We start from the raw sequence: 27,909 nt of genomic DNA, 5'->3' as shown, positions 1-27,909 counted from the left end.
AGCTGCTTGCCAGATGGCCTTCTCCATCACGGCAAGTGCATGAGAAGAGCCAGGGGGAGGGAGAATGCCAGCAAGACACAAGTCACCGTCTTTTATAGCCTCATCTCAGAAGTGGCATCCCACCACTTTTGCTGTATTATAGTCATTAGAGGGGAGTCACAAGTCCAGCCTGCTCTCAAGGGGAGGGGACTATACAGAGTATGAAAACCAAGAGGTGGGGGTCATTGGGAGCCACGTCAGAAGCTGCCTACGTGGTGCCCCTGCTCCCTTCCAGGTGTCCTTGTGACTCTGTGGATCATCGACCGCCTGGGCCGCAAGAAGACCATGGCGCTATGCTTCGTCACCTTCTCCCTCTGCAGCCTCCTGCTGTTTATCTGTGTTGGAAGGTGGGTCGTGAAACCAGCTCTCTGGCCAGCAGGCTTATTTCTCAGGTCATGGTCAGCGGCTCTTTGGGGCTGCAGGCTGTGGATTACACCCCCGGGGGGTCATCTGAGGGGTGCCCCCAGCCTCTCCCTGGGACTGGGGTCTTGGCTGCCTCATAACTGACCAAAAGCTCAGGCTCAGAGTTGGGGCCTCTGATGGGGGTGGAAGTGGGAGGGCAGTTTAGTCCAGGCTTTGCTCCAACACCATCACATTCAGACTTGGACGTCATCTCCCAATGAGATCATCCATATAGCTGTTTAATTTATGTGTGGGTTAAAAGTGCTCATTTGTTCAATGGAAATATTTCAAGGTCCTGTTTGTAATCCCCTTTTGGCATTTCTCCATTTTCCCATCTATCAAGAGCCTCAAAATGCGGAAGTGGCCTGTGCCTCTCTTGACCTCTGAGAGGCCCCAGACCAAACCCGATGAGGAATCTGTAGAAGGTCTGGAGATGTAGCCTAGACCCTGAAATGTCGGCATTCTCAGACACTTATGGGAACGATGGAACAGAAGGTTTGGGATCAGGATTATCCTAAAAATACTGAATAGAAGTTTACTTTCCCTGGCTCAGCTGGTTCCTGGCTCAATTCCTGCCCCTACAAGGTCCTGTCTGGGTCTTCGATTATTTATATCACTGCTCCCCAACCTGGGCGCCACAGATGTTTCCATCTCAGCCTGGAGCTTGGGGGAATGATAAACCTATAAAAGCAGGCCTTTAGAGAGGGCGCTGGGATGTGTGTGCAAGAATGTGTGTCGGGTTGGGGTGGGCTTTGCCAATTTCTAGGGTGTAAATTCTGCACATAGGACTTTGCTGAAACAAGTTGACAAAAAAAAAAAAAAATACCTGCTCATCTGTTTTTCTTCTCTCCACAGAAACATGCTCACTCTCCTACTCTTCATTGCAAGAGCGTTCATTTCTGGAGGCTTCCAGGCAGCCTATGTGTACACGCCTGAGGTAGGAGGGGTGTCTGGGAGCAGCCGGGCAGGGAGGGAGGGAGCTCTGCCTCCAGAAATGCCAGCCTGGGCCCCTCCGAATGAAGGTTTTGTTTGGATTTGAGTGGTGCCTGTGAAGTTCTTCATTATTTCAGGCTATTTTTCAATCATTTTCTTCTGCTCATAAAAGCTTATGTTTGATGTAAAAGTTCCAAATGTTATAGAATATAGAACCAAAAATTATAGGGCCCCACATGCCCCCTTCCTAGAGACAACCTTCTTGAATTGTTCAAGTGTGTATTTTTCCAGGTTTTTTCTCAGCATATACTAATATATGTTAGTGCATGTGTCAAATTGGGTAACTGAGCAGTTGGGAAGAGTTTAATAAAGGGACTAATTACAATGGTCTGGGGCAGGGCTTAGGGAAACCGATGGAGGTGGCTGGGGACACTGCTACCACCCAGGGCCAGTGGGGCGAGGAGAGGGGGATGTTACAGGGTCCCAGGAGAGAGCTGTGTAGAGATAACCCGTGACCTTTAGTTGAGGGACACAGGTGGCCTGAGGCAACCTGGAGGGGAAGGAGCAGGGGAGTAAATACCCCAGCCTCTCTCTCCCACTTCCCGCCCATCTCCCACTGGAGCTTCCCATTGGCTGAATCCAACCAGAAGCCAGAGGGCCGAGGAGCCCTTTGTGATCCACATAGGCCAGCCCCCAGGGCAGAGAATGAGGTGGGGAAGGGGAGAGAGAGGTTCTGGACAGGAAGATGGAGGACAATGAGCACAGGACATGTGGATCTACTTCGTTCTTTTTAACAGCTGCTATACTATACTACACTATGTAGCATATATATACACACACACACACACACTATATGTTATATACTATCCTCCACTATATACTATACTATGTATAGCATATATATACTACACATATTATATACTATATTTTACTATACTATATCTAGTGTATATATATACACACATATAGTATATCATCTACTACATATATACTATATGTATAGCATACTATAGTATAGTATATGTACTATATATATTATATACTATACTTTGCTATACTATATAGTGTATATATACTATATATCAAATACTATACATTATTACACTATATAATGTATATACAGAATCTATTATATACTATATTTTATTATATAGGATATATACTATATATTATATACTATAATTTATTATACTATGTATGTACACATATATATTATATACTCTACTGTATATAATATACTATACTTTATAATATATGCTGTACTTTATTATACTATATATCTATACACACACATATATTACATACTATACTTTACTATTCTATATTGTATAGTCTAGACAAATCATAATTTTAGAACAATTCTCCTACTAATGGATATTTGGGTTATTTTCAAACTTTTCATTGTTACAAACAGTGCCAAGGTAAACAGCCTTATATATTCTTGTGCACGTGTGTGCTTCCTTTAGAATAAATATCAGGATATGGCATTGCTGAGTTAAAGCCTATAAACATTACAAACATTGAGAGAAATTGAAAAATCACCCTCTAAAATGTTGCATCCACTTACACTCCACGCAGGAGCATCTGAGCTTGTCCATTTCCCACACTCAGGGATTCTAAGTTATTTATTTTGTATTTATTGTGTTTTATTTCATCTTATTTTAGATAGGAGCACAGGGAGGCAGAAATATTATGTACCAGAGGCTGTATCAGGGGGAGGAGTGGGTCTAGATTGTCCCTCATGCCCGCAGGTCTGCACGGCACCCCAGAGCCCTCACTCTAGGTCATCATCCTGAACTCTGCTCCCTCCACCCCACCTTCCAGGCCCAGCTCCAATCCTGCCTCCTCCGGGAAGCCCTCCCAGATCTCCCCCTCTCCTGACTTCCTTTTCTCCTCAGTGTCTGTGCCCCTCTGGTATTTTAGTCATGCCAGATAGCCTGTCCCCCAAGGCGACTCTTACCGAGGCTCCCAGTGGGCAGGGCCTGGGTCTCCTACTCTTCAATTGCCTCGTGGCCTCTGGCCTAGAGTCTCCTCAACAAAGACTTGTGAATCGATTGCTGGAGCCTCCCAGAAGGGCATGAGGAGACACAAGAAGTCTGCCTGCCCTGCAAGGACTGGGAGGCCCAAGGTCTACAATGGCACTCCTCAGGGCTCAGCAAACTACGGCCGGTAGGCCATATCCAACCTGCCACTGCTCCTGTACAGCCCAAGAGCTAAGAATGGTTTCTGTGTTTTTAAATGACTGAGAGCAAAATCGAAAGAAGGAGATTTCTTGACATGTGAAAATTATAGGAAATTCAAATTTCAGTGTTCAGTAATAAAGCTTTACTGGAACACACCACACCCACTCATCTGCCGTCATTGTCCACAAAGGGTTTTGTGTTACAGTGGCTGAGTAGCTGCCAGAGACCCTATGGCCCACAAAGCCCAAATTATCTGCTCTCTGGCCCTTTAAGAAAAAGGTCGCTGACTCCTGGCTTAAACTAATCCAACTAGCTACGTTTAACAATGAGAATTGGTTACACAAATGATGACTGATCCCAATGAGAATTCTGTGCAGCCATTAAGAATCCTGCTATTGTAGAAGACCAAATCTGGACATGGGAAGTGTCCACAGTCTTTTTCTAAGAGGAAAAAAGTCTTCAAAGCAGCATGTGCAGAAATATCTAGTGGATGAAATTATATCACCTCTGGGATTTGCTTCAGTATAATTCAGGAGGGGAAGGAAGTGAGAGGGTGAGACTGAGACAGACGAAGGGCCTTGTGCTTGGTACGAGAGAATTCCTGGTACCATTCCACTTCAGTCTCTGCTTAAGATTCTCCATGACAGCAAGGCAAAAATAGGATCCCACTCCTTATTCACCCATCCAGTTTAAAAAGTTATAATGAGTGCCACCCATAGGCTAGGCAATTACATATATATATATACACACACACAATTATACTATATATAATTACATATATTATATATGTATATATGGCATGTATATGCAATTGCATATGTTGTATTACAGTGTATATAATTACATATATAATATATATGCAATTAAATATATATAATGTGTTATATATATGTATATAATATACATATATATTTTTTGAAGTGGATAAATTATACATATATTATATAGTGTATATAATATATAACTCCTACTAAGTGATATTTAGATTGTTTTCCAATTTTTCAATTATTACAAACAGTGCTGAGATGAACAGCTTTACAAATTCTTGGGCACGTGTGCTTTCTTTAAAATGAATTTCGAGAAGTATAATTGCTGAGTTATATTATATATGATATATAGTTATCTTTCAATATAATATTAATATATATTAATGCATAATATATTAGTTATATATTAATATCAATGTGTTAATTATTTCTTGATATATTAACATACCTAACTATATATAATATACAGTTACATTCTATTATTATATAATAGAATATATAGTTATGTTATATGTATAATACACACACACTTACTATAATGTCCATCCATCTCTATTGAATTGTGAACTGTGGAATATCCATTATGGAATACAATACAGCAGTTAAAAAGAATGAGGTACATGTCTATATACTGATGTGGACAGGAGTTTAAGACACATTGCTGAATGGAAAAAGCAGGTTGCAGGCTGATGTATTTGGTACGATACCATTTATATTTTACAAAACAATGCTATATATTTTCTATACACATATTTTTGAACACCTCTGGGAGGATATGTTCCAAACTTCCTAGTAGTGGGGTCCTATGGGGAGAATTTTCCTGAGAGAGGGAGTGGATCAAAGGGAATTTAGGTGTGATTTTTTACAAGGGGAATTCATATTTATATATCACTTGTGTCACTAAGCGAATTAAATATCATATATAAATGCGTATGGTATGCACTCAAAAAGTATTTGTTGAACGAATAAATAAATAAATGAATATATATCTGAATGCAATCATAGAAAAAACTAGAAGAATATACGTGCAGATGTGGCAATGGTTATCTCTGAGTGTTGGGCTCATGCATGAGTTCTGTTTTTCCCTTTACGCTTTTCATTCTTTCCAAGCTTTCTGCACTGAGCGCTGTATTTGTCAGAGGCATGCTGACTGCTGTAACAAATAGCTCCCCTAATGGAATGTGTTGACACAACAGGAGTTTCTCATTTATGAAACAGTCCAATATGGGTGTTCAGGGTTGGAGGAACTTTATCCCCACGGTGACTCAAGAACCCAAGATCCCTGCATCTTGCGACTTCTTCATCCAGTAATTATTAACTAAGGGTGATTTTGCCCCCAGAGGTCATTTGGCAGTGTCAGGAGATATTTAGGGTTGTCACCACTGGAATGGCAGGTACAGGAGTGCCACTGGCATCTAGCGGGTGGAGGCCAGGGATGCTGCTAAGCATCCTACAATGCACAGGACAGCCCCGCACTACAAAGAATGACCCATTCCAAACCATCCATAGTCCCCAGGTTGAGAAACCCTGCCCCTGGGCCTCGAAGTCCTCCTTCCAGCCCACAGACTGGGGAAGAGGGTGGAGAAGACATGACCACTTCTTGATTACCCTGGCCTGGAAGATGCACAGTCCCTTCTCACTTTGCCTAAGGGAGAGCTAGGCATGGGGCCACTCCTGGGTATGAACTGAGAAGCTGTGTAAACATTTCAGTCTCTCTCTTTGTGAAACGCCTGGAAAGTCCATGACCAGTGCTCCAAGGGGAGCTAATGAAAAGTGTCGGGGAGAATGGTGTCCGGATCCGAAAGTGCAGTAGCTCCTGGTGGAGTCTTTGGGGACCACCCAGGGCAGGGAGGAACCCCTTACTGGGTTCCCACCCACAGCTTGGCCTCTTGCCCTCTTTCTCAGTTGAACTTCCTATCCCGTTTGGGGTGGGAATCCCCACCCTGGTCTCCCACCTCTTAATGGGATCACTAACACCCACAGGATTCACCCTAACTTCAAGCCCGCCCTTGGGGATTGGTCCCATGATTCCTGAGCTGGAGGAGAGGCAGACACCTGCGTTTTCTCAAGCCCACGTTGGTGGCTGTGTTTCAGGTCTACCCCACGGCGACGCGCGCACTGGGCCTAGGAACCTGCAGTGGCATGGCGAGAGTGGGGGCTCTCATCACTCCGTTCATCGCTCAGGTAGGGGTCGCCCCCAAATCCAGAGGGGGGGCATGACAAAAACCAACTCATGGTGAGCAGTTACTGTATGCTGAGCCTCTGCAGAGCCCTCTGTGTGCATTATCTCATTTTCTCCTAACATTCCATCCTATGAAAGAAGTCATAATGCTCGCTAATGAGAGAACAGGCTCAGAAGGGTAAAGGGACTTGCCCAAGGTCACACAGCTGGGAAGGCAAGGAGCTGGGCTCAAACCCAGGTCTTGGAGGCCGGCCTGGTTGCACAGCAGTTAAGTGCACGCGCTCCGCTTCAGCGGCCCGGGGTTTGCAGGTTCGGATCCCGGGCGCACACCAACGAATCGCTTGTCAGGCCATGCTGTGGTGGTATCCCATATAAAGTAGAGGAAGATGGGCACAGATGTTAGCCCAGGGCCAGTCTTCTTCAGCAAAAAAAAGAGGAGGATTGGCATGGATGTTAGCTCAGGGCTGGTCTTTCTCACAAAAACAAAACAAAACAAAACAAAAACCCAGGTCTTGCCTGTGCAGAAGATCCTGGGGAGTGTCATATGATTTGGCCCAAAACAGCGTGGATGAAAACAAGTAGGCCATCATGATTTAGTGGGAAACAAAGGTCCAGTCTCCATTTCTGATAATTAGATGTAGTTTCAGAATTGCCAGCTCTTTGTGTGTCTTGAAGCATTTCTGTCCATTATGAGAGAATCTTATTTTGCAGTCTTTTTTTAATATCCAATTCATTTTTTTCTGTTTTTATCACTTTTTTTTTTTTTTGGTGAGGAAGATTAGCCCTGAGCTAACATCCGTTGCCAATCCTCCTCTTTTTGCTGAGGAAGACTGGCCCTGGGCTAACATTGATGCCCATCTTCCTCTACTTTATATGGGACGCCGCCACTGCATAGCTTGATGAGTGGTGCGTAGGTCCACGCCCGGGATCTGAACCTGCGAACCCTGGGCCACCGAAGCGGAGCTTGCGAACTTGACTGCTACGCCACTGGGCCAGCCCCTCACTTTTTTTTTTATTGAGGTAAAAGTCATGTAACATAAAATTAACCATTTTAAGGTGAACGACTGAGTGGCATTTAGCACATTCACAATGTTGTGCACCCCCCACCTCTATCCAGTTCCAAAACATTTTCATCACCCCAAATAAAACTCCATAAGCATTAACCACCAATCTGCCTTCTGTCTGTATAAATGTACCTATTCTGGATATTTCGTATAAGTAGAATTCCAGCATGGGTTTTAGCCGAGTATTTCTGTCCTGTGCTGTAGGGTTTGGCCATTGTATGTCACTACTAACTAATATTGGTTGAGAGCTCGCCGTGTGCCCACATGGTGCCAAAGTGCTCCCGAGTGATGCTCTCATTACGAGGTGGATACTGCTGTTATGCCCATTCGGCAGATGAGGAAATGAGGTTTAGCTCTGCTGTGTGATTTGCCCCGTGCCATAAAGCTAGCAAGTCGGCAGAGGGACTCTCCAGAGGAGAGTGTAGTTATAAAGAATATAGACTCTTGAGCCCAGTGGATTTGCCCATAAAGACCAAAGGCCGCGGACTGCAGGAGTAAGCCACCGAGAGTGGGGCCAGGAGATGGTCGGCCGAGGGTCACATAGCACAGGCATCACTAGGTCCAACTCTGGCTCTCAGGAGTAGCGACCAATGGGGGACTGAGCTGGTCTTTGAGCACAAGTTCAATGGGTTCAAATCCCAGCCCCATCCTTAGTATCCATATGAACTTGGGGATGCGACTTGACCCTCTTTGAGCCTCAGTTTTTCCCTCTGTAAAGTGGGGATGAAGTACTACCTCATGTTGCTGTCGGGAGGACTAGACGGTTCAGTCACACAGAATGCTCACAGGAGGGCCTGGCGTTGTCAATATCATCTTGATGGTCTGTGGAGCCTATGCTTCAGAAAGGATGCTCTCACCAGCAGGCGTCTCCCTCCTGCAGGTGATGCTGGAATCTTCTGTGTACCTGACACTGGCTGTTTACAGCGGCTGCTGCCTCCTGGCTGCTCTGGCCTCCTGCTTTTTGCCCATCGAGACCAAAGGCCGTGGACTGCAGGAGTCCAGCCACCGGGAGTGGGGCCAGGAGATGGTCGGCCGAGGGACGCACGGCGCAGGCGTCACCAGGTCGAACTCTGGCTCTCAGGAGTAGCGCCCGATGGGGGGCTGAGCTGGTCTTTGAGGCTGTAGAGCGCGGGGAGCTGCTGGAGCCCAGCCGGGGCACCGACCATCACTGCCGACATCAAGAACTCACCCAGGAGGACAACCTGGACCAACAGGGCTTTGTGTCTGGACTCCGTTTGCTCATATTCATCGAGATCCACACAGGGATGGGGAGATGTTTGCTCCGGGGGTTCTCTGTATGTGTGGGGGGAGGTTTGTTAATAACCTGGGGATCTGCATGGGAAAACTGCCACATTAGGGGTGCCAGGGGCACCGCTTGGCTACCACAGTCAGCCGGTCACAGCCTCGGTGAACAACAGCCCACAGATCTCTGTAGATACGGTCCAGGCCCAGACCCCTGAGAGACCTGTCGCCCAGGGAGCCCACACCTGCCGCCCACCAACTGGACCTGTTCAGCAGGTTCCTCCTACACCCCCGGCCCAGGCTTTCTTCTTTGAAATCGCAGGCAACCCAGGTGTGGCCTGAGCAGATTTTTCTTGGGTCCGAGAAACGCCCCCTCGGAATGCCCCCCCAGGGCCTGACTGGTGGAGACTCTGGCAGATGAACATGCATTTGAACTGAAGCCACAGGCCCCCATCTGGCCCCCTCTGGAGTTACTGTCCCTGACTCCAGGGCATCCAAATGTGTCCATGGGCACAGCTGGGCTGGCACCAGACGACCTCAGAAAATGCTAACCCCCGGGCATCAGGGACTGAGGCCCAAGGGAGGTCAGAATCAAGCCCAACGCTAAAGCAGGGGCCTCCCCTTCAGAGGCAGCAAAGACCACCTCGGGGCTTCTTTTCTGGCCCCCTCCTAGGTCTGGCTGACTGGTGACTCTTGGGGAAGAAAACAGTTAACTCAGGTTTCAGTGCTTTGGATTTTGAGCGTGGGTGGATGGCTAAATGGGCAGAGAAACTGAAAGGATGCTACACCAACCACCTGTTCCCATCAGGGTCAGGGGACCAGGAATCCTTTCTCCCTGGTTTCTCGGCCGCCCATGCTGTCAAGGGCTTGGTCTTCACACAGAGGCATCTCCTGGGGTTCCAGTGATGGAACCCACCACAGGGATGCTGTGGGGTGGGGAGGAACAGGAGGGCCCAGAGGCGTGAAATGTGTACATTTTCAAAGGAAGAGCAGGCAGGTCAGTTGGGTTTGGGGCTGGCCTCAGGAGGAAGGGCTGGCGCCGTGTCTCAGCAGACAGCATCCACCTCCAGGATTTGGTTCACATGATCCTTTTCCCCATCACGAAGGCAGGGAACCCAGGGAAGCAGGGAGGAAGCTGCCGGAGCCCAGAGAAGGCCAGAGAAGACTGACCCTCTGCTTGAAGTAAACATGGCGAGGAAGCCAAATGTCTACGTTCATCTCTTATTAAAACATATTGGTGATGGACATTGCAAGGGTCCAAGTTTGTTCATTGGTTGCAAAGTCCTAGTGACAGTTCAGTGTAATGGTCTTGCCAACTTTGTCCAGCCAGGGTGATCTCAATGCTTTAATGTGCTTTAACATGATCATCTTTCCAATGAGGGGGAAAAGTTGCACAGTTGGCTGCCAACATCATGCCTTTGAGTCTGTTGGAGACAACACTTTCTTCTCATGGTGTGGAGGTCACAATGGGTGACTTCAGGCTCAGGTCCTAGATTGACTGCAAACAGTCCCATGTCCCTGAAATAAGGTCTGCAGCCCCCTCGGCCCGGGCAGTCCAAGGGAAGGCAGCTTGGCAGATCTGCCTCTCCCTGACACCCACACTTCCTTGAAGCCTGAGTGGCTGTGGGTCTAATTATTTCTGGTCTGCTGAGCTCTCCTGGGTAACACAGAATCTTTGCTGTCTTTTTTGCCTTCCAGCTGGCCAGACACTGCTGGATGAGCACATCCACTCCCTTTACCCTCAAATAACCTGGGGGAGCTGGGGGCTGCGGTGGGGAAGGAGTGCTCGGTGGGCAGAAATGTTTTCCAGGGGCTGGGGTAAAGGGGCTCACTGTTGAGGGCTTTCTCTTCTTGAGATAATGGAAGTTATAAACTCTTTGCCTTGTAAATTGCCTGCCCTTTTGAAAAAGTCAATATTATTGGGGCCGGCCCGGTGGCACAAGTGGTTAAGTGTGCGTGCTCCGCTGCAGCGGCCCAGGGTTCGCCGGTTCGGATCCCGGTCGCGCACCCACGCACTGCTTGTCACGCCATGCTGTGGCAGCGTCCCATATAAAGTAGAGGAAGATGGGCACGGATGTTAGCTCAGGGCCAGTCTTCCTCAGAAAAAAAGAGGAGGATTGGCAGATGTTAGCTCAGGGCTGATCTTCCTCACACACACAAAAAATCAATATTATTGAATGATATGAGAGCTGCCACGAAAGTTGCCGAAGCCTCTGAAATACACAGGGCCTTTAGCCGAGGACGTTCGTGTCTAATTTTGAACTATCCAAAAGTTCCTGTTTCTATTAATGGAAATGTCATCTGTTTCTCCCAGTGTCAGGAAAGATTTCAGAGAATGGCAAAAGATGTTCAATGTAGCCAGGGTTCTCGGGGTTCTTTCTTTCCCTTACTTCACATATTCTCAGGAAGACATAAATGGGATGTGTTGGCAATGAGACGAAAGAGTACCTTAGGGATGGACTTTGAAATGAAAATGGATATTCATTATTTTTAAATAATGTTAAGCAACAGAGAGCCTTGGAGGATGAGCTCAAGAGTCTCCTTTGGTTACTACTAATAAACATCAAAGGACTGGGATACCTGGAGGCTACCTGGAGGATTAATAATGCCAGTATTAATCCTGGGATTAATCCTGGATTTGCAAGCGGCAGCAAAACCAGTCAATAGTAGCTTAAACCTTTAGAATATTAATTTTTCATTTAACAACAAGTCCAGAGTCAGGCAGTTCCAGGGAAGGTTCAGCAGCTCAACGATGTCATCAAGAACGCAGCTCCTTTTTGCCTTTCCTCTCTGCCATCCTCTGTATGTTAGCCATTTGACCCTATGCGTGAAACCTCATGGTTGCAAAATGGCTGCTGAAGTGCCGAGCATCATATTATTTTCAAAGGAGATAGAATGGGGAAGGAGCAGTCACAAAAGGTTTTCTTTCTAAAGGGTCTGCTGGTTTTGGTTGGGAAGAGAAGTCTCCCAGCAGATTTACCATTGCTTCACATTGGTCAGACCTGGGTCAAATGCCCATCCCAGCAGAGTCCTCCCTAGGGCTGGGGAAAGAAAGGCCTACATCCCACAAGATCAAGGGATACCCACAGCCTCTTGAACACGAAATTGGGATTCTGTTAGCATGAAGAAGGAAAGTGATGGTTGTTGGATGGGGGAAATTGTACTCGGACTAATTCAAATGAAGAAGTACTGCTTTATTATAAGACTGGGGTAGGTAGTTATTTCATACGGGGGCAGCCAGGGAACACAAGTGAGTGAAACAGAGGTGTAAGGAACAGCAGGAAGAGAGGAGGACTGTGGTAGAGTAAGAAGCACAGGGCCTGTCCAGAGCGGGGCAGGCTAGTACTCAGCTCGAGCTGATTTTGTTGCACCATGGGATCTCCTGATTTTCAAGACAGGAAGCTGGATTTTTATATGAAATCTCCAAATTTTGGTATGTTGGATCAAAAATATTTAAATGATGTGTGAGCCAAATAAAATTCATCTGCAGGCCAGGTTTGGTTGATGGGCTGCCAGTTTGCAGCATCTGATAGGTGAGAAAGATCTCAAAGAAGTCAAGTCCAGCCCGGCCTCACACTTCGGGATGGGGAAATGGAGAGCCACCAGGGCCAGAGGCAGCCCCTCTCTGGATCTGTGGCTCTCTTGTTCAGCCCCTCTCTGCAGACTGGATTCCTTCTGCCTCCTCGTGGCTGCTGCATATCCCTGACCGTGCATATGGCTTCCGCTCACCCTGGCTCCCTGGCCTTATAACTCAGCTCTGCAAACATATCTGACTCCAGTATTTGGTGTCCCGCTTCCAAATTCTCAAGAGGAGAAGCTGATTGGTCCAGTTGGTTCCGTTCCTGGTCCAATTAAGTTGGGTCATGGAGGGGTGGGATCAAGAGGTACAGACATGGCAGCTTTGGCCTGCCCCTTTCAGCAGGGTGGCACAGACGATTACTGGCTTGTCTGCAGCCCACAGCCACACATATGTAAACCCTCAAACCTATTCATCATAACTCTCTATCGTGGATCATGTCATGACATGTGGTCAGAATGCATGGAGTATCCACCATGTATCAGGCAGGATATTCAACACTGAGGATGCAAAAAAGAATAAGACAGGGTCCTTATGTTCATATACCCACAGTGTGGTCAGGGGGACAGTCATAAACAGATCATTGCCATGCAGTGCAGATAATGGCGGATGCAGAGTCTTGCGGGAGGCACAGGGAACGCCAGTCCTGAAGCTCTAGGACATCCTGAAGCCCCTTTTGGCTCCTCAAAGATTCAGCGGTTTCAGTCAGACTTTAGTCACTGGTGGTACCTTACTGTATTCTGATTCTTTGACATTTGACTATCCAGATACATCACCTAGAATCATTCTCGATTAATCACGAGTATTTGATGATGAGCCACTTCAATACCCCTACCCCCACCATGCAAGAGAATACAGCGCTTTCTAAATTCATCAACAAGAAAACAATCCCACTCACAATAGCATCAAAAAGAATAAAACACTTAGGAATAAATTTAACAAAGGGAGTGCAAGACGTTTACAAACTACAAAACATTGCTTAAAGAAATTGAAGATCTAAATAAATGGAGAAACCTTTCCTGAGCATGGATCAGAAGACTTACTATTGTAAAGGTGTCAATCAATATTCCCTAAGTTGATCTATAAATTCAACACAATCCCTCTCAATGTCCCAGCTGGCTTTTTGTGCAGAAATTGGCAAGCTGATTGTAAAATTCGTAGGGGAATGCAAAGGACCCAGAATAGCCAAAAAAAAGAAATCTTGAAAAAGAAGAAGAAAGTTGGAGGACTTACACTTCCTGATTTTAAACTTATTACAAAGCTACAGTAATCAAGCCAGTGTGGTATTAGCATAAGGATAGATATACAGGTCAGTAGAATAGAATTGGGAGTCCAAAAATTCATACATTTATGGTCAATTGATTTTTGACAAAAGTGCCAAGACAATATAATGAGGAAAAATAACCTCTTCTAAATTCAGCAAACTGCCAAGAATTCATTGACAATACGGTTGTAGATCACCTTCAGGGAAGCGGCAGGAATGTTAGGCAAACGGAACATGTGCCATGTGGGTTGTGGAATTTCCATGCTTCTTCTATTGTGAATTTCAGGACAGAATCAAAAAGAAGCCACATTGCAAAGTTCCTTACCATCTACAAAAAGAACAGGAGGGTCACTTTGGGTCTGAATGTGGACTTTCCTGGCCCCATATATTTTTGTGAGTCCACTGTGTTCTGAGTCCCATAGGGTTCCGGCTGACAACTGACCTTGACTGGTAGGGGTTGCTCTCCCTGGGAAGTTTTAGGTTGGGTAAAGTCAGCACTTTTGTCAAAAACTAAATGCTGTGTTCCATTCTGAGCACCAGAAAGTGTCCCCCCAGTCTTGTGAGAGTCCCCCAGTCTTGGCCCAAAGGTGCCAGTGAGGAGGAGAGAGCTAGCTCCTTTTCGATGTGTTTGCAGAGCTAGTTGGGGAAGATCCCAACCGATTCCTTCATAACTGTATATTTTCCCTGCAACCTGGCATTCAGTGCTGTGCAGTGGTTGAAAGTGGTTGAAAGAGGCCCTGAAATCCCATAATTTCTGGCCCTGAATCTCCATTCTACTCCTTCCTAGCCGTTGACCTTGAACTATCTCTCTGTGCCTTGGTCTTCCCACCTGTGAAATGGGAATAATAGCTACTTCATAGGGAGGTGGGGGTTGTGAGGATTAAATGAGTAATGTGTGCAAGACTTTAGCACTGGTACCCAGTTAGAATGCAACAAATTTTAGCTATAATAATAATTACTGAATATTATTATTATTAGGACAGGAACTCTAACGGATCTTGGCTCTCTCACCCTACTTAGCTTAGGGCCAGCCAAAATCATGGCAGGTGCTTCATGAAGAACCCACCAGGTGAAATGGCATGGGAGGGAACAGATACTAATGGCATGGAAATGGACATGAACATGGCATGGGCCGGTGAGAGACCTCCTCATACCACATAGGGTGCCACTGGTCCCAGATACATGAAGACTTCTAGGCTCTGGTCTCTCACAAAAACCCAGACAATCTCAGAGGCTGAGGCAGATAATTAGGGATGAAGATGCTAAAGTGCCTTCTAGGCTCATTCAAGGCTTTCAAAAACATCTGGAAGCCTGTTTGCCATCTCAGAGGACGCCAGCCAGAAGATAAGACACATTAAATTCTGTCCCCTAAACAAGGAGTGTGCTTGGTGAGTTTAATTCTCTATGAAGGGGTTCCCTGTGGGAGGATCCCTCATCCCACCCCAGTGGTCCCTCCTCAAGGGTCCTAGTGCCCCAGGGGCCACTCAGTGGACAGCTGATGCCATCTGGAATCCTAGACGTGGAACAGGCATCCTGTGTCGCTAGTTCAATGTCCCGCCTCTCCTGCCTCCTCCACACTCCACACTCTGCGCTGTACCCACCTTCCAGTTCTATATATAACTTCCTGCAACAAAATTTATCACAGCGATCCCTCACGTGCATTCTGTGGCATTGGCGCTCTGGGCAAAAGGATTCCATAGCCAGACAGGTTTGGGAAGACTGGGTTAAACGACATCAGATGGGTGTCTTTGCTGTAGGACTTTTCAGAACCTTTAACATGTTAGAATAACTCGTCATCAAGTTATTCAAACTCAACTGTCCTCAATTTTCGGCTTGTCCCTTTGGTTTTCTGAGCTTTCCTTTCTTCTGAGGACTCGTGGAACAACAGCCCCCAGCTGTCTCCATCACGTCGGCCCAGAGAGGGCGGAGAGACCTCAGCGACCAGAGGGGCCCAGGTGGGGCTGGATTCACTTCCAGGAATTGACTTGGTGGTTTCTTCTCACATGAGCTCGTGCTTCTTATGGGAAGGAGTCGGGGGCGTGGGGGGCGGGCGATGGCTTGGAGAGGAGCGTGCTGATTAGCTGGCCGAGGGCAGCGGGGGTCCTGGCGGGGGAGGCGGTGGCCGCCAGCGTCCTCAGAGGTGGGACGGAAGCAGCAGCTTCCTTTCAGCCAGGACTTCCCCAAAGAGCTTGGCCGCCTCCAGGGCACAGCCCCAGTGGACGGTGAGCCCATAGCCTCCGTGGCCGTAGTTGTGGATGACCTGGCAGAGGCAGGAGAGAAGGTGCCAGGTCTGCCCTGGAAGACGCAGGAGCTTCCTGAAGGGTCCTGGGCAAAGCACTGAGCTCGTCTCAGCACCCCGGCTGGGTGGGGCCCCGGGAACAGCACTAAGGGGGATGGTTTGAGGAGCTGGAGGATGACACCCTAGACTCCTCTTCTGCTTAGGAGATGGACCTGCTTTATGCACTCAGCACAGGAGAAGTAGAATCATCTAGAACTTGAGGTCAGAGATTCCCACCACCCCACATCAAATTGTTTGAAGTTCCCTAAATCAACTTCCTCTTTCACATCCTGCTCCGGACTGCTGAGCCTCCTGTGTTAACACTCTTCTACCCACCTCTGGAGGAAAGAAAAGTGGGGTACCATCTGAGTGGACTCTGGATAATGTGTTAATTCGTCCTGTGGACAGAGGCGAGACCCCTGGGGCCTTTTTCAAAGCTAGAACCATCAGCAGGGAATTAAACTCTGCACGTGACTCTCCCTTCTACACACACACATATGACTTTCTACACACAATCCTCTATATACACACATCACACACACACACATGACCTCTCTACACACAAAGACACAACCCTCTACACACACACACACACACACACACACACCCCATGCCCAGGTTAAGGGAGGGAGGGTGACCTAGTTAGGGAGATTACTTTCCTGGTGGGAGCCCAGCCACCACCTACTCAGATCAGTTCCTTCAGCCCAGGACAACTGCCCAGTAAACCCAGTTCCTACCCCAAGAGAGAGGACATGAGAGGCGACCCCAGAGAGATGATGGGCAGCCACAAAACAGATATCTGGGAAATGGCTCTGGAATCAAAATCAAACCACATCCCAGCCTTGCCCCTCACCAGTGGTCTGATTTAAGCAAGTCACATCACCTCTTAGAGCCCCAGTTTGCTCATCCAAAGCATGGGGAGAACAGTTCTTATCCCAGAGAGCCATAGGAGAGATTCAATAAGTCAAGTCATGTGCACAAAGTAGATGTTCACTAAGTACCTATTTCCTTCTACTCGCCCCTAGGCTTTAGCAAATCTCTCTGTAAATGTCCTCTGTGTAACCTTGAGCAGATCTTTTACCATCACGGAGCCTCGGTTTCCCTGTTTATAGAGGAGGGGATATTAGCACCACTGTCTCTGCCTGCCAGGAGGCAGTGTGGAGCTGGATGTCAGGCAAGACTCTTCCCTGGAAATGCCAGCGCCCTTTTAGGAGCAGGGGAGGGCATGGCTTTGCTTGCCTGGAGAGCATACCTCCGTGTTTGAAAGTCCAAAGCGAAGCTGTTCTCTTTCTAGCCGAACCTGGGGGCGTGCAGGCCGGAAGCCAGTCCATTCACCAACAATTGCTGCTTTCTGGAAATAAAAGTGTTAGTAATTCATCTCTGGATTTTTTTTTTTTCTGCTGCCATTTTTAGGTGATAGAGAGTTAGCTTTTGGAACCTCGTTACCATTACCACCACCAGTGACACATCACCATCACTCTTATTAATCACAACTACCATCATCACCACATTTATCAGCCACCAGCATCATTACCATCACTACCACCAGCTCACCACCAGTTCTATCAACTGCCCCATCTTCATCAACCAGCACCACCAGCAGTCACCACCATGATATTCTCAACAGTCACCACCTCATCACCATCATTATCACTATCCTCAGCGTTTTCACCACCATCAACACCAACCACAACTTTTACCCTCTGTTGGAGGAGGTCCACAAGAAGACAGGACTCCCTGTTTGACCCATGAGCTGGACCTGGGCAATTGGAGGCTCCTCACCCCCTCCCCTGTCTTTGGAATGTGCATTCCACTTGCCTTCCCCCCGCTCCCTGAAGCTGTCCCAAGGATACAGCCTTGAGATAATGTGGTGATGAGACCATCTGGACCGTACACCTGACTGAACCCAGATAAGGCCTCTATATAAACTTTTAAGATTCTGTTGGGTAGGTGCAGAGATCTACCCATCTTGCAGCTGCCCAAAACAAGCCTCGTAAGTTCCCTTGCTTATTAAAACTGTTACCTACCGATCTGGAGCGGTCTGCCTCTTTCTCGTTCTCTCCCTGCGCTCTGTGTGCAGGGGGGGCAGTTTCAGATTATACCCAGGAAACTCCCGAGGAGGTCGCAAACCATCACCCCCACCTTCATCACCATCACTATCGTCATTGCCACTAGCAGGCAAATGTGAAAACTGAGATCTCTGCAAAAAAAATACATCCGCTCTTTGTGAAGACAGACTAAGGTGTTTTAGATATGTCACCTCAAGAGAGAGCAACTCTTAGCCATGGCCATATAAGTTTCGTCAGCCCACAGTAGGACTTCCTTGCACATTATCAAATTCTGATGTATTCCACAGACCCTTGCTGGAATTAATTTGCCCAATTATCCCCGTGGTGGTATCTTCCCATCCTCGAATGTCCTCATGACCCAGCTGCCAGGACCCTGGTCCAGGGCACTGATACCCCTCCCCCACCGTACCTTCAGCGTGGGCTCCAGTCTGCAGCAGCCCTCCCAGATGGTGTTGTGGTCCTGGATATTGTTGATTTCACTCCAGTTGCCCAGCTGGAAGATGCCTCCAAGAGTCACTGCCTGGATCCTAGATGAAGTGAGGAGGGTCAAGGATGAAGGAAAATGAAGCCTTTGAGATGAATGGGGTCATCTCCACGCTCACCCTGACCATCATGTCTACTTAAATCACTACTACCATTACCATTGTCATCCCTGCTAACAACACCATCAACACCACTGCAATTGCCTCAACAACATCAACCACCATCTCTACCACCATCGTTAACATCACTGTCAACATTGTCATCTCTTCTAATATACAGCATGGTGACTACAGCTAACAATACTGTATTATGTACTTGAAAGTTGCTGAGAAGAGATCTTAAATGTTCTCACCACACACAAAAAAATTGGAATTATGTGAGGTGAAGGATGTGTTAACTAATCTTATTGTGGTAATTGTTTCACAATAAATGCATATATCAAATCATGATGTTGTAGATCTTGAGTGTATACAATGTTATATGTCAATTATATCTCAATAAAGCTGGAAAAAATATTATCTCCATCAACAACATCATCTTCACTCCTGCCTCCCTTGCTACCATTAATATGTCACCACCGTCAACCCTATTCACCATTTCCTCAACCACCATTAACATCATCATTGATATTGTCATCACTGCCACCTCACTAGCATCGCCATCAAGATAGTCAGCACAGGCACACTATTAACATTGCCTTTGAGACTGTCATCTCTGCCACACTATTAACATCATCATTGATGGTGTCATTTCCATTAGCAACAACTACCGCCTCCACTCCCAATCACCACCATCATCAACATTGATCTCATCATCAACACCACACCTCCTCCACTAAAGTCACAACTCCACCATCCTTGTCTCAATCACCACCCCAAGCAACAGAGGCTTCCTGGGGCTGGCCCGGTGGCATAGTGGTTAAGTTCACACATTCTGCTTTGTCACCTGGGCTTCACGAGTTCCTGGGCGTGGACCTACACACCACTCATCAAGCCATGCTGTGGTGGCGTCCCACATACAAAATAGAGGAAGATTGGCACAGATATTAGCTCAGGGCCAATCTTCCTCACACACACAAAAAACAGAGACTTCCTCATCAATGACAATACTATCTCTAATACCACTATTCCACTATCAACAATATTGTCATCCCATCAACACCACCACCATCTTCACTAATATCATCACCACTACCATTAATATCATTGTCACCACCAACCCCATCACTACTCCCATTAGTGCCATTCACATCACCTCTAGTGTCACTGCCATCACATCCACTACTTTTGTCTCCAGTATCACCACTACTGTCACCCAAAGGGATGTTCATGGTAGAGCCCAATCCAGGCTGAGTCCTGCCTTCCTGTTTAATGGCTCAACCTCACCTAAAAACACTGGAAGAAAAAACCTGCAGCGACTAAGCCGAGGTCCTGGAGCAGGCAGCAGGGGCGTAAAGAGGGCATAGAAGTGCCTCCTCTTCTGCCCTAGGATGTCAGATTTTTACCCTGGGATGATGTACGGGGACTTGTAGATGCCTCTCTCTGGGTCATGGGTGACAATGAAGTGCTTCATCCAAGGGGCATCCACCTGTTGACGGAGGATGGAGAAGTCTCGTCAGGGGAGCTGGACCAGTGGGCTCCCCTGTCCTGCTCCCCTCTATGACCAGATGTTCTGACGAGAGTGGCAAGGCTGGTTCCTTAGCCCTCCCATGACCCCTCTGCCACAAGTCTGCACCTGACTGCTTGCTGTTGGTTGAGAGCCACCCCCACTTCCTGACACATTGCACAGAAAAGCCCCACATACGTGTAAATGCACACACACATTAGCCTACATCAGGAACACACACGCCTATGAGTGCACACGTGTACACACACACAGGCACACACACGCACACAAGCCCACAAATAGGCACGCTTCACACACGTGCACACGTACACAGTGAGAGGCGGTGTGGACTGAAGCTTACACACCCAGGCTCCTAAACCAGGTTGCCTGGGTTCTACTCCCAATTCCTCCACTTACTACTGTGTGAACTTGTGCATGTTACTTAATTCCTCCGTGCCTCAGTTTCCCCATCTGTAAATGGTAATAGTGATATGATAGACCCCATCTCAAAGGGTTGTGGACAGGATTGAATTAATTAACACAATGAAGTGCTCAGGCTTAGTAAACACTCCATAAATGTGTGCTCTTTTTATTACATTATGGGCATATGCAGCTCCCATACATGTACAAACATATACACACATGCTTTGCTATTAAGAAGAAAGTCCAAAAGAGAATGTTTAGGAGGGTCGTGTCGGTTCTTCTTGTTTGTCTAACATGTCAATTCCCTGAAGTCTGGGTGCTTTTCTAACAGATGTCCCCGACGTGACCTCTGTCTTTGGAGACGAAATAAGCAGGCAGCTACAGTCTTCCTAGCGACAAAAGCAGGAGGTCTCATCCCTCACCTTCACACTCACCTTAATGATCTGCCCCCGGCCGGGCTGCAGCAGGGGGTCTGGTTGCAGCGCCCCCGCCCACACCCCCGTGCAGTTGATAATCACGTCAGCGCCTCCTCTTGCCACCTGGCAGCAACCAACAGGGCAGGTGGGGTGGGAGGGGGTGAGGACCCTGGTATCCCTGGCCCTTCCCTACCCCCTCCTCCCACCCTGCAGCTCTCTGTTCCCTGTGGAACAACAGGGAGGGGGCTCAACGAGGAACTCATGGCCTGGCTCCAAATCTCCATTCTGCCGTTTACCCGCTGTGTGACCTCAGAAATGTCCTGTCACCTCCTCAAGGCTCAGCTGTCTTAGCTGTAAAATGGGGCTGGTTATATCAGTTCATAGGCTGCTGTGAGGATCCAGCGCAACTCTGGACATAAGAGTGCTTGGAAAGGAGTACTGTGGAAGGGGGGAACCTTCTTGGAACCTTCCAGAAGAAGTCAGAAAGGACGCAGAGATAGTTCTCTTCCTCCTTCTGACTCCTTTTTATTTCATTCTCTTGCTTCTGCTCTGCCAAGACATCTGCAGAAGGCACGTTGGAGCCCCTAGCCCTGTGCTTGTGGGATACTCGACAGCTCAAGGATGTAGCGTGATGGGCACCCAAACTCCCAGCCCAGCCCCACAAACTCCCCTCACAGGTCAGTGATGGGACACACACATCACAAGGCATTGCTGTTGTTCATGAGCCAGGGTTTGCTACACTGGACTGTGAGCTCCTGGGGAATAAGGGCTGTGTCTGAGTCAACTAAGTATCCCAAGTGCCCATCAGGGCTTGACCCAGAGCAGATTCTCATTATATATGTTAGTAGTAGCATGTACCAAGAAACTTCCCTGTGCCAAACACTGTTCCAGATGCCGAGATTGAGTGAAGTCGTACAGCAAAGCTCCTGGTACATAGCTAGTGCCTGTTGGTAGTAGTTGCTACTATCATTATTATTGATGGTGGTGTTACTCTGGAGGTGAGTCAGCTGAGGGCCTTGACTTTGTAGAAACATCAACCCAGATGTCAGTAGGAAGCAACCAAGTGTCTGGAACTTGAGGGTGGGGTGCAGCTGATACTGGGAAGAAGCAGCCGGCTCCCTGGCCCTAAAACTCACTGAGGCTCAGATATAGATTAGCCCCTAATGGCCACCATGATCCCTCTGTCCCTTTGCTCCTGCCACCAACATCAAGGCAGAATGAGTCCTTCTGAGAGTGAGAAAAGGCCTAGAGTCTAGGATAGGCCTCAAGGGGATCCCAGAAGGCTGATAAGGGGACCCCAACCCAGCAACAGGAAGCAGAGGCCCCCTCTGTTCTCCCTCCCACACCCAGCCCCTTCCGGCCCTGCAGCTCACCTCCTCAAAAGATTCCACCTTCCTCTGGAAGAATTTCACTCCCCTCTCAGTTAACCTGGGATGATCAGACACATCAAAAAGCCAAGTGTTCAGTTCTCCATCCCATCCCTCCAAGAGGATGGCATGAAGGATGTTTCCCAAAGAACTTCTGCAGATGTTAGCCCCACAGGATGCTCCTTGAGAAATGGCTGTGTAGTCATACCAGTTCTTGAGCCCCCTGATGGACTAGTGATTCATGAACTGTCCCTTGGGAAACCTGAGGTGGTCCAAGTCCCTCATCGGGCAAAGGGAGATGGGGAAAGGCCTTGCTGAAGTTCATACAGTGAGTCAATGGTGGTATTAGGACTCAAACTGAGGGATCTTAGTTCGAAATGCTCCCTACTACCACCACATTGCTTTGTGTCATCAAAAGGGATGAGATGTGAGGTGGAAGAGGGTCAGGGTTGGACCGATGATGAGTGGCCCTTTGTCAGAAGCAGGAGATGAGGAGGGAGGTGGGCTGGGGACACCCTCCCCTCCGTCTACATGTCCCAGAGGAAAAATATCTGTCACTATTAGAAATATAGCAAAACCTCAAAAGAATAGGAAGTAAAGCCTGTAAAGGCTGAAGCATAGCCTCAGGACTATTTCATCTACATAGTTTCCTCAATATAGAAAAACTGGGAGCATACTTTTCTGGAAGAGGCAGAACAGGAGTCATAAGTGTCCTAAGGTTAAGAGAAATAATCATGTTTTAGTACAATGGTTTCCAAACCTGGCTAATAATTAGAATCACCCAGGGAACTTCTAAAAATACAAATTTCTGAGCCTTACCCCAGAGGATCTGATTCAGTAGATATAAAGTGGGGTCTTGAAATCTATATTTTTAAAAACCTCCCCAGGTCATTCGATAGAAGCCACTATCCATTCCAGAGTTTTTAAAATCTTAATAAATTAGTAGTCTATAGAAAATATATGGAATCTTCCTTAATATGAGTGTATGTGAGTACAAATATAAATGTATCTCTCAAGCTAATCATGCTAATTTAGAACACTACAAGATTCCTATTAACATCAGTAACAAGACAGGGACATCCACTATCACCTGTGTTAGTTAACATTGTTCTGGAGATACTGGCCACAGCAGTTAGACAAGAAAAAAATCTGAGGTATAAAAATAAAAGGCAACTTATGTTTTGTAGATGATGTAAATAGATCTCGAAAACTTAAGAGAATCCATTTAAAACTATTACACAAACATTACAGATTTTAGTGAGGTCGATAGTAAATATCGCATGTAAAAAGCTACCCAGGTGGTTCTGATGCCCAACCAGGTATGGGAACCATTGTCTTAGGGCACAGAAGTGATCAGGACCAAGGACAGCTCCCACCAAGCCTAAGGTTTTCATCAACATTTGGGGTTGGTCAATACAAAGATGAATACCATGAACAACCATCTACTACAACTCTGGTCCCTGGCAGGCACTTGTCTCAAACTGAAGCTGAAAATCTCACCTTTCAGTCAGCCACTGCAGATACCTCCTCCCCTCCAGAATCAGGCTTGTGTTGAACCAGCCATAGCTAGAGTCACAGCGGGCAAAAGGAGGGAATAAAGGATCAGAATCAGAGCTATATTTGGAGGCTGTCAAGTGGAGGTAGGAGCTATCTCATTCTTTGGGCCCCCAAAGGTGGAGCCAGGACCACTGGGTGAAGTCCAAGGGGGGGGTTGTTTTCAGCTCAATGCAAGGAAAAATTTTCTGTCAGACAAAGCCCTCTCTGACATTGGGATGTGCAAGTGCAGACTGGGCATTTGTAGAGGGGATTCAGACATGGAATGGGGTGAGGAGAGACCCAGAGAGGCATCAGGCTCTAGAGAAAAGAATAGAGGGGTTTGGAATCACACAGACTAGGTTGGAATCTCATTTTGGCAACTTGTCTGTGTGACCTGGGGAAGTGACTTAGCGCCTCTGAAGTTCAGTTTCCTCCTCTACAAAATAAGATAGTGATATAGAGCTTATGGACTTGAGATCTGTGATTCTATATCCCCCCACCTCCCTAGCCCAAGGCCCAGTTTGAGTGGGCAGCTTTTCTGAAGGAGCCGGACAGAACACCAGGAGACCAGGGTACCAGGGGCTATAGGCCTAGGATGGGACAGGAAATTTGATGCCTCCATCTCCTGTTGCATGAATTGTGGGGCCTCAGCCCCTTTGCCCATGACAATAACCTTACCTGTAATCGGGGAACATGTCCAGCTCTCTAGGGGTCAGCTTCCGAAATCCCAGAACTATGTCTTTCCAGGAAGGGTCCTGCAGAGGAAGGAGAGAAGGGGGCACAGGGATGAATGAAAGTCAATAATAAAGATAATGACAAAAACTTACGTAATGTTCACTGTGTGTAAGGCCCTGTTCCAAGCATTTTACTTATACCAATCCATTTAATCTTCACAACCATCCATTAAGGTAGATACTATTCTTATCCTCATTTTACATATGGGCCAATTGAGGCTCAGAGAGGTTAAGTAACTTGTCTAAGGTCACACAGCTCACAAATGGTGGAGTGAGATTTGAACCCACAAGTTGGACTTCAGAGCCCATGTTCTGGACCATTATGCTATACTAAGGGTGACAGTAATACTGAAGGTAAGTGACAGGATAAATGTCATAAATAGGGGAGAAAAAAGGGGTGACAGTGAGGGTCACCAAAGAGTGAGAGAGGGAGGCAGCAGAGTGTAGGGTCAGATAACCTGGGTAGAGATTTCAGCCTCACCACTGACCACCTTGGACTCTCTGAGACTCAGTTTTCTCATCTGTATAATGGAGTTAATAATCACTCTTGGTCCCACGAAGGTGACAGACAATGTGGGTAATGCCCTTAGCATGGTGCTAAACATTAACAAAACCCTGGAAAGCTGGCTTGGGGTTCTGGATGCCCCACCAGACCACCCCCTCCAAGCAACCTGAGAACATCCCCCAAGGCTGTGCCCTTCTTAACACACTGGCGCCATGTGGTCACAGCCTGCCTGGGTTCAAATCCCAGCTCTGCCATTTAAGGCTTTGTGAGCTCAGGTAAGTTACTCATTTCTCTGAGCCTCTATTTTCTCATCCGCAAAGAAGGATGATGACAGCACTTACTTCCAGGTTATTGTGAGAATTAAATGAGTCACTGTTTGTAAAGTAGTTAGGACAATGCCTGGCACATAGTAAGTGCTTTAGAAGTCCATGCCATGATGAGCATTTTAACCCATCTTGATGAAAAGCCCTGGGCCCTCCAGGGGCTCATGAAACCTTTTGGCTTCGGCACCAAGTGCCACCACTATGGGACGTGTCTGAGTTTTCCCCATACCAATCGAAGTCTGGTCCCCCCTGTTCATCAGGAGATTCCTTGGTCTCTGCCAATTTAATAATAAAATTGGAAACAAAAATAATTTTAAAAGCAAAAATAGGATTTAAAGTAAATCTGTTTTGAATGCAAGAGTCTTGTCGCCTATGAGGCTCAAAGTACTCCCCAGACTCAGGGCCCCAGCCCTGGTCTGTGATGGAGGCTCTGCCCACAGTCAAGGACTCCTCACTCACCGGAACAGCTTCATGGAAGAGGTTGTAGCCTGAGATTAGGGCCAGGCCCATGTCTGCAGCATGGGGAGAATGGAGGTGGCTCAGGAGATAGTCGAAGGTCTGCTGGTTCCAGTGCCTGGAAGGATCCCCCACAGTCTCGTCACCTAATACCCTGAGCTGGGCAAGAGAGCTCCGAGGGTCGGCTCGCACGGGGCTGTGATCAGGCCGGTGGTGATGTGTCCGAATCCAGAAATTCCCCATGTTCGCTCCTGCAACTCCTCCCCAAATGCCTACAGGTCCTCCCCCTCCCCAGACTTCCCAGTATTTCCCCATTAATAGGATAGAGAAGAGAGGGAACAAAGGTTGCTCCATCAGAACAATTTGGAACCTAACTCCAGCTTGGGGTCACATAGTTGCTGGGTTTAAATGAAGGCTTTGACCTGCTTTGGGACTGTGAGCCACACAGTTCAGCTCACTCTGGTCACCCCCCATTGGCTGGTGGCAGACAATGGCTCACTGCTCCCAAATACTTTCCTCTTCCTCCTGGGCACATAGATCAACTACATTTCCCAGACTCCCTTGCAGCTAGGTGTGACCAAGTGACTGCGTTCTGGCCAATGGACCCAAAGAATCTACACACATGCTCCTCATGCTGTGCTCCTCCCACAGGCGCCGGCCCATGAGAATGGCAATGTCGGAAGCCACGAGGAGGATGGCAGAGCCATAAGATGGAAGCAGCCTGGGCCTCTGAATTGCTACCCACTAATCAGGAACATTCGTTTGGGAATTTACAGGAGTGAGAATGAAACTTTTGTTCAAGCTGTTATTCATTTGAGGGTTCCTTTGTTGAAGGAGCTGGCAGTTTCTAAACTAAGATAACGACCTTTGCAAATTCTTTGCTAAACCTGAGCACTTACCCGCTTAGAAGCATTCCTGATTCACAGATGAACGTGGCATCGACAGCCACCCGGTTTAGGGGAGGAATGGGGACAAAGGCTCTATCTGTCTGGCACACGTTGCTTCTCAGCCTTTTTATTAGATCAAGGGTAGCAACTGTCTGGCACAGAGTAGGGGCTTCGTATTTATTAGTATTTTCTTCACACCATGCCAGGCCAGAGCATCCACAAAGGGCTTGTTCTTGGTGACAGGAACCCTGAGAGGGGGCATCTCCTCTGCAGACTCAGCCCCTCCACCCCCCCGCCACCCTCTGGGACTGTCACTCACGTCTCCTGCGGGTTGCTGGGGTCGGAGAGGTAGGGCTGCCAGAGGCCGGCAGCCACGTCGGTGTTGGTGAGTGGGGTGAAGCGGTCTGCGTAGACCTTCACCTCCAGCGACTGCAGCGCTGGGCAGTAGCGGTCATGGATACAGAGGGCGGTGGAGAGCCCAACGACCCCCGCTCCGATCACGACCACGCGCATCGTGCCAGCCTGCAGGAAGGAAAGGTTGAGGCGTGCCATCATCACCATCATCTCCATCATCATCACCACCATCGCCGCCATCCCCTGAAGGCTTAGGAAGCACCGGGCACTGCCAAGGCCTTTTGTACTTGATCCTCTCAGTGACCCTCACGCATGGAAAAACTGAGGCATGGGGAAGCAAAGCGACATGCTCAAGGTCACACAGCTGGTAAGTGATGCATCTCTCTCTGGGGACCCTCCCTGAATACCCTGTCCCCAGGCTGGGAATATAAAAAGGGCCTAGTCGAGCACCTGCCCAGCCAGAGGCTGGAGAGTCTAGTGGTTAGGACAATGGGCTCAGATCTCAGCTCTGCCACCTTCTGGCCATTGACCTTGGGCAAGATGCTTCAGGAGCCCAACTTCTTCTGGAAAATGGGAAAAATAACTCATGCCTCGGAGAGTAGATGGAAGATTTACCAAGATGGCAAATGTAAAGAGCTTAACAAGGTGCCTAGTGCAAAAAAAGTGATTTACCGACACTTGTGGGGCTCCTACTGTGTGCCAGCCCCAGTGCTAAGTGCTTCCCATGCACCCTTTCATCTAAGTATCCCAACATTCTAATGAGGTAGGGACTGGTATTATTGGCCCCATTTTACAGATGAGGAAACTGAGGCTCAGAGAA

At 47.6% G+C, this 27,909-nt stretch overlaps 2 protein-coding genes across 3 annotated transcripts in view; one reads left to right on the top strand and one right to left on the bottom strand.

The window, feature by feature from the left end:
• Window positions 1–8,870, top strand: part of SVOP (SV2 related protein) — a 72,657-nt gene extending 63,787 nt beyond the window's left edge. Inside the window, exons 13-16 of the mRNA XM_004429870.3 lie at window positions 275–386; window positions 1,297–1,378; window positions 6,419–6,508; window positions 8,451–8,870. Coding sequence (XP_004429927.1) covers window positions 275–386; window positions 1,297–1,378; window positions 6,419–6,508; window positions 8,451–8,657 — 491 coding nt within the window. The 3' untranslated portion in view covers window positions 8,658–8,870. The remainder of the gene's footprint in view (window positions 1–274; window positions 387–1,296; window positions 1,379–6,418; window positions 6,509–8,450) is intronic.
• A 6,917-nt stretch (window positions 8,871–15,787) lies between these two features.
• On the bottom strand, window positions 15,788–27,257 carry DAO (D-amino acid oxidase). Of its 2 annotated transcripts, XM_004429869.3 has the most exons (10): window positions 27,055–27,257; window positions 25,852–25,966; window positions 24,509–24,585; window positions 23,795–23,860; window positions 22,301–22,355; window positions 20,946–21,050; window positions 19,988–20,070; window positions 18,410–18,527; window positions 17,184–17,282; window positions 15,788–15,913 (listed from the first exon to the last, which is right to left on the bottom strand). In XM_004429869.3, exons 1-10 carry the CDS (start codon window positions 27,246–27,248, stop codon window positions 15,788–15,790), a joined length of 1,038 nt encoding a protein of 345 aa, XP_004429926.2. In that variant the 5' UTR covers window positions 27,249–27,257. The 2 variants fall into 2 exon arrangements, with proteins under 2 accessions (XP_004429926.2, XP_087279749.1); XM_087423623.1 differs by lacking the exons at window positions 15,788–15,913; window positions 18,410–18,527 and having other exon boundaries at window positions 17,188–17,282; window positions 27,055–27,248.
• Between the last annotated feature and the right edge of the window lie 652 nt (window positions 27,258–27,909).

The sequence above is a fragment of the Ceratotherium simum genome, chromosome 35 (genome assembly GCF_057802395.1).
Source record: "Ceratotherium simum simum isolate JZ-2026a chromosome 35, ASM5780239v1, whole genome shotgun sequence".
NCBI classification, from domain to species: Eukaryota; Metazoa; Chordata; class Mammalia; order Perissodactyla; family Rhinocerotidae; genus Ceratotherium; species Ceratotherium simum.
This window is presented reverse-complemented; position numbering and strand designations above follow the sequence as displayed.